Source organism: Erythranthe guttata, chromosome 14, assembly GCF_056151865.1.
Source record: "Erythranthe guttata isolate IM_541 chromosome 14, IM_541, whole genome shotgun sequence".
NCBI classification, from domain to species: domain Eukaryota; kingdom Viridiplantae; phylum Streptophyta; class Magnoliopsida; order Lamiales; family Phrymaceae; genus Erythranthe; species Erythranthe guttata.
In genome coordinates, this window is record NC_142546.1 from 24,538,816 (window position 1) to 24,545,213 (window position 6,398).

General features: G+C 33.1%; 1 protein-coding gene across 1 annotated transcript; it reads right to left on the reverse strand.

The window, feature by feature from the left end:
- Nucleotides 1-1,645: 1,645 nt before the first annotated feature.
- Nucleotides 1,646-4,795, reverse strand: LOC105959407 (cyclin-B2-3). Its single transcript, XM_088813465.1, has 12 exons — nucleotides 4,437-4,795; nucleotides 4,212-4,292; nucleotides 4,021-4,093; nucleotides 3,885-3,941; nucleotides 3,750-3,798; nucleotides 3,514-3,672; nucleotides 3,284-3,415; nucleotides 3,024-3,113; nucleotides 2,689-2,913; nucleotides 2,494-2,592; nucleotides 2,107-2,288; nucleotides 1,646-1,993 (listed from the first exon to the last, which is right to left on the reverse strand). Exons 2-12 carry the CDS (start codon nucleotides 4,264-4,266, stop codon nucleotides 1,846-1,848), a joined length of 1,269 nt encoding a protein of 422 aa, XP_088669591.1. The 5' UTR covers nucleotides 4,267-4,292; nucleotides 4,437-4,795; the 3' UTR covers nucleotides 1,646-1,845.
- Between the last annotated feature and the right edge of the window lie 1,603 nt (nucleotides 4,796-6,398).

Below are 6,398 nucleotides of genomic sequence, written 5' to 3' on the forward strand. Positions count from 1 at the left end.
TTTTTTGGTGGATTGTGGCGGAAGACGGCGCAGAAAAATTAAATTCGCGCAGGCAGGGCCGTTAATCGACTACGTGGTTTAATCGACTATGTTCAATAGTCGATTAAGGCTTAATCGACTATGTTCAGTAGTCGATTAAGGCTTAATCGACTATGTTCGGTAGTCGATTAAGGTTAACCGACTCCGGTTGTTAATTTTTTTTAATTTTTTTTTTGATTTTTTGTTTATTGATTCCAATGTATAAATCAATTACAATGTTTGTATATTTTTTTTTAAAATATAGTTGATTTTGCATTTTTTTTGTAATTATGATTTGTTATTTTTAATAGCTAAAATTTTAATCGACTATGCATTAATAAACCTGATAGAGAAAAAATTTAAAAAAACCAAAAAAAATGAAAAAAAAAAAATTAGCAACAAAAAAAAAATTAAAAAATTAAAGATTTTCCTTAATCGACTATGAAGCATAGTCGATTTAAGACTAATCGACTATGCTTCATAGTCGATTAAAAAAACGGAAAAAAAAAAAAAAAAAAAAATCGCTGGAGCGCGTGCCCAGCTGTGATGAGGTGGCGGGCGAGGGTAAAACTGGGAAACACAATGGCTGAATTGGATCATGGGCTTTTCTCAAATGGTCTAAAATATTTTGGGTCTCCCTCAATTAAAAAAAGTAGTGAGGGGGTTTTCTCAAAGAGCCCCAACATTCAATCGCAATCGCATTCGCATTAAAAAAATAATAATAATAATAAAAAAAAAAAAAATAATAATAATAAGTCAATTTCTCCAGAAATACACGGGAATAAAATCCAAAGAAAGAAAGAAGTTTGATTGCTTTTGTTGGGTAGTGGATATATAATTGGGAGTCTTTATCGGCCACATCAGATTGAAGTGGCGTGTCCCCACTCCTCATATCCAAGCCATCAATTTTTGGACTATATTGAAATTGTTCCTCTAATTGAAATGATTTTGATTTTGGAGTGAATATTGTGAAATGAATACCAGTCGGGACTAATCTTCTTTTATTAATTTAGGGAAATATTAAACTATCGAACTAATAATTTATTTTGTTTTTAGCGAGTCGAGACCAGAAGAAGTTATTAAAGCGAAATATTAATTTATCGAGACTGTACTGTAGTTCGTATGTTATGCAAGATATTTTTACTACAAAAGGTAAAAAGTTATCTAAGTTTCAACCGTATAAAAACATACGAGGAGAAAACGTTGAGGGGGTTTTAAGCATTTGTGCATAAATTTATTGAGTTCGAGGGGGGAATGTATAAAAAGAATTTGTTTCTACGGTGTCATGCAAAAGGTCAAATAATTCAGGGGCAAAAGTGGTAAAGTTTACAGTTTTTGCCCCACAAGTTTGTAATGATTTTATATTTGGTCCCCCATGTTCACAGAAAACACATTTGGTCCCTCATGTTTCAATAATTTGACAATTTTGGTCATTTCCGTCAATTTATCGTTAGTCCGTCAGTTATGGTAGTGATGGACCCAAGTTTGATTCCATTAGTTTTAAACAAAAAAATGATAGAAAGGACTAAAAACATTAATTTTTTTAAATATAAGGAACCAAATGTGTTTTTTGTGAACATGGGGGACCAAATGTGAAATCCTTGCAAACTTGATGGATGAAACAGTATTTTTCCAGGCAAAAGTGTCTTTTACTCTAAAATTTATAATTATGATATCTTTTACAAAACACCATTAAAAAGAGTATGATGTAAAGAAGTCTTGAAACCAAACACCCCCCACCCCCAGCAACTTATGTTGCTCAGTGTCACTTTGCATATATCTCTATATCTATATATGTATATGTATACATATAGAGAGAGGGTGTTACTAAAAGTCTGCATCATTAAGAAGAAACAAAGCAGGCTCCGTTTTAGCAGCGTAGCCGTATTTCGAAGTACTGTACTTCTTGTGCACGCACGTAAGCTTCCCCGTGCCTGCGTTCTCGTGTAAACGCACCATCATTCTTGCACATTCCCTGCACCAAAGTAAAATTAATTCTTTATTCACTTACGTACCAAAAGAAAAAGAATCTTCGTATTTTTATCTCGTAAAATGATTATGAAAAAATAAAATGTCAAGGCCGCTTACACGAGCTGGTCTTTGCTGTAGTTCGTGTATCTCTCGCACGTCTTACTCCATTGCTTATACCCCCCGCTGAGAGTGCATTGAGCTGTAAAGATTGCAGCAGATGCTAGCAGAGAAGGTCGGAATCGAAGCATCTCGTATTGAACGAGGCTTAGTTCGATTATGAAGAAAGATAGCATCTCCAACTGTTTTTCGGATTTTTTTTCACAATTAGACAACATTCATTTAATCAATAATAATTAACCCAAAAAAAGAGGCATGGCTTTCCTAATCTTATCGTTTAATCAAGAAACGGCCAAGATTTCGATTTTCAAGGTTTAATTAGTAATACGAAAACGGGTTTCTTAATAAAATCAATTTAATCAAGAAAATACTAAGATATAAACTAACCCTTTTGTCGGATTGAGCTGCTTTGAGGAAACGTCTCATGAACACGTACGGAGTCGGAACTGATAGATTGAACTGCAAGGTATTGATCATCAACTTTTCCTGCAGTAGGAAATATAGTCGAATAAAATAAATAAATAAATAAATAAATTCCTCATTGCAATAAATTCATACAGAAGAAAAAAATGACAAAATTACCATATCGAGGACTTCTTGTCTGCAATAAGCTTTGTCGGATATCAAAATAAGGTCGTCCACAACGGGAACCGAAACTTCTTCGTATTTGCAGGCGAGAAGCATAGCTGTCACTCCAACGAGCTGTAATTTCTTTCGCACGACTGATTTGTTGACCGATAAAAATCTATCGATTATATTTACAGTCAAATATAGCGTCTCTTCCATCAGTTCGAACTTGTAATGCACCTATACATAATATAACAAACGGTAATATTTGGTGAACGTTTTTTTTTTATTTTTTTTTTATATATAACTTAATTTCATTGTTTTTAGTGCAATTTTAATTCAGTTTTTACCTCAATTAGCCAGTCGATGAGAATTCCCCTCATTCTTTCGTTAATGTCGAATTGCTGGTCCATGTAATTCGGTGGGACACAGCTTAAGCTCTGCAATCAAAATTACACAATCGAAAACGTAAAAACACGGAGAGAGAGAGAGAGAGAGAGAGAGAGAGAGAGAGAGAGAGAGAGAGAGAGAGAGAGAGAGAGAGAGAGAGAGAGAGAGAGAGAGAGAGAGAGAGAGAGAGAGAGAGAGAGAGAGAGAGAGAGAGTTCCACCTCGGTTTTGTTATAATGTGCATACACATCATCAATATACTCGGTAACAGCTAGTGGATTCTTCTTATCACAACTATCGATATCGACCACTGGCTCATCTTCCTCGATTTCCTCCATTTCAACTTCAGCATCCTAGATCATCAATTCCCAACACGGAAATACTTCAGTCCCTCGATTTTTTTTTTTAAATATAGCAACAAAATACCAAGTCAACAGAAACGAGCAAGTACCATTCGATCAATTTCGTCAAGCATAGCTTCTGTATGTTGCACGAACATAGGCACATCATTGTCATCATCCATTGACTTGTACTCCTCCTCGGCATCGATAATTATACAGTCCTCCAAGTGACGTGTACTCGATTTTGATTCGACGAATGGTTTAACTTCCTAAAATCAATCATTTCTTAGGCACAATATATAACTAACAAAACTACTGAAAAAAAAAACCCAATTACTAAATTTACCTTAACAACAGGCTGTTGCAATTTGCCAGCCAATTGTGCAGCAAATTTCCTGAAATTCACCAAAAAAATACTAAATTAAATACAGACATATAAATTAAACACAAGAAATCAAGAATTAGGTGGGGATTGACAAACCTAGTGATGGGACGATGAATCGGGATTACGGGTTTCTTACCACAGGCGGCGTTTTTCCTAAACACGATTAACGCTATTAATGTGACAATTAAGATAAAGTATCAAAGACTAATTAAGGTTTATGAAAAATCCATACTCTGTCAAAACCCCTCTTTTTTGAGATTCTTTGATGTTCCCATTGATAATACTCAATGCTCTCCTATTATTCCCTATAAAATAATAATAATAATAATAATAAACAGAATAAATAAATAATTACTTTAATCGTATGATCATATATTAGAATTTCAATTATTATTATTTATTTTTTTTGAAATTTTGAATTACCATGAATGTTTGATTGTCTGATCGCAGCCGGGAAATTCTCGTCTGATCCACCCATTTGATTTTCCTTCAAGATGTAAGCTACTGAAAATTCGAAAAAAAATCAAATCGGAAATTAGATCAAAAAATCGCTGGAAGAATCAAGAATTGCAGAGGAGAATCAGATTCCGAAAATCAAGAATCAAGAACTAAACGACAGAACCCAGATCAAAAAACAAAAGAACAAACCTTCCAAAATCAAGATTAAAGATTAGAACTTTCTGCACATGTATGTATTACTCGAGAAATCGAAAAGAAGAAAGAGAGAGACTATACATAAAACCCCATCAAATCAATCAATGGAGTATTAATATTATAGATACAAGTCTCTCTCTCTCTCTCTCTCAAGAAACACACACTCAGTGTGTGAACTTTTTGATTTCTTGAGTTTTTTTCTGCAATTGAATTTTTAAGGAGGATTTCGGATAAAACGAAAACAGCGGATTTATGTCGGTTTACAGAAGATGAATTTCTCTCTCTTCGAAATATTTGAAAACAACGGCTAGTAAACAACAAACGTTGACCGTACGATGAAGGGATGCGTTTGTTCTCTGTTTGGGCTAACGGTTATTTTTAATCTTTTTTCCCTTTGGATCTTTTGAAAGTTTTGTCATTAAACTTTATGCCCTTTAAAAAAGTCTTGTTCTTGAAATTAATGTTTCAAACTTCTCCTCCACTTAAATTCATTTACTTAATAGTATTATAAATATATGATTTTGTGTTGAAAAAAAGAAAATAAAAAATAAATGAATTTCTTTTTCTGTCAAGCCAAACAAACAAACACATTATTTTTTTCCAAATAATGCCACATGTAAGGCCCTGATTATGCGATTATGCAAAGGGTAATGATATACGCAGACCAAATTAAATATTCAGGCACTTTTTTACCATGATTCTTTACCTTTTTACCATAATTATTTACCTTTTGTACTATTCCTACCCAATAAAAAAATAATTAAATTAAATTAAATTTTTGTGCTCGTGCAAAAACATGCGAGCATTTCAGCAGTGCTCATCTGATTTCACACGAGCACTGTTGAAATGCTCGCATGTTTTTGCACGAGCATCTTATAAATCAAAAAAAAAAAAAAAAATAATAATAATAATCTGCTCGTGTAAAAACACACGAGCGGTTGCAAAGTGCTCGTGTGAAATCACACGAGCACTTTGCAACCGCTCGTGTGTTTTTACACGAGCAATTAAAAAAAATAAAAAATAATAATAAAAATGCCTGCTCGTGTGGATTTACACGAGCACAGTGGATGCGCTCGTGTAAATTCACACGAGCAGGCCAACGTGTGGTTTTTTTTCGTTTTTTTTTTCGGATTCGTAATCTACATAACAAGAGGATCGTAAAAACGTAAAAATTACCTCCGATCTGTTGACGATTTGCACGGGCTTTGCGAAAGAAAATCGAAAGGTTGAGAGAGTTTTGAGTTTTTTTACTTTTTGTTTTTTGAAGAATGGTAAAAAATGTGCCTGAATCTTTAATTTTGACCTGCACAAATCATTTCAGTTATGCAAATATATGATCAAATTAATCATTCTATGCTTTTAGTAAGAGGGGTAAACAGGTAAAAATAAAAAAAAAAAAAAAAAATTGGTAAATTTTCACAAGTCAAAACAAAATATTTTCACCTAATAAACATGTAACTATATAGTATATAGATAGGGATGTGATAAATGTCGTTTCAGTTTTTATAATGTTGTTTTGACTTCAAACATGATTTTGACCATTTTCGAGTTTGAATTTGGCAAAATTCAGACCATGAAATTTATAGTTCTTTGAGTTAACTTTTTCATCTAATTTGAATCGCCAAGACTGGATGTCGGTTGAAAGAGTTATGCATAAATCAATGAACAATGCCCACAACTTTAATGTTTTAAATTATGTAAAATTTAAAAGGTAATTCATTCACGCATAACTGTCACCCGATCGATATCCAATCCAGCTGATTCATGTTGGATTGAAAAGCTATCTCAAAGGACTACAATTTCCGTCTTTTGAATTTTGCCAAATTCAAAATAGAAAATAGTCAAAATCACTTTCAAAATCAAAACGATATTAGTAAAATTAAAACGACAGTTAACATTTCATATATAGATATCACTGGACACACTTATTGAACTGTCAATAATTGATAAGAAGCA

Coding starts and splice junctions, on each gene's coding strand:
- LOC105959407 (XM_088813465.1), bottom strand. CDS start 4,266: ATGGGTGGATCAGACGAGAATTTCCCGGCTGCGATCAGACAATCAAAC. Junction 4,094..4,211: donor CAGACAATCAAACATTCATG/GTAATTCAAAAT, acceptor ATTATTTTATAG/GGAATAATAGGAGAGCATTG. Junction 3,114..3,283: donor CACATTATAACAAAACCGAG/GTGGAACTCTCT, acceptor TTTTGATTGCAG/AGCTTAAGCTGTGTCCCACC.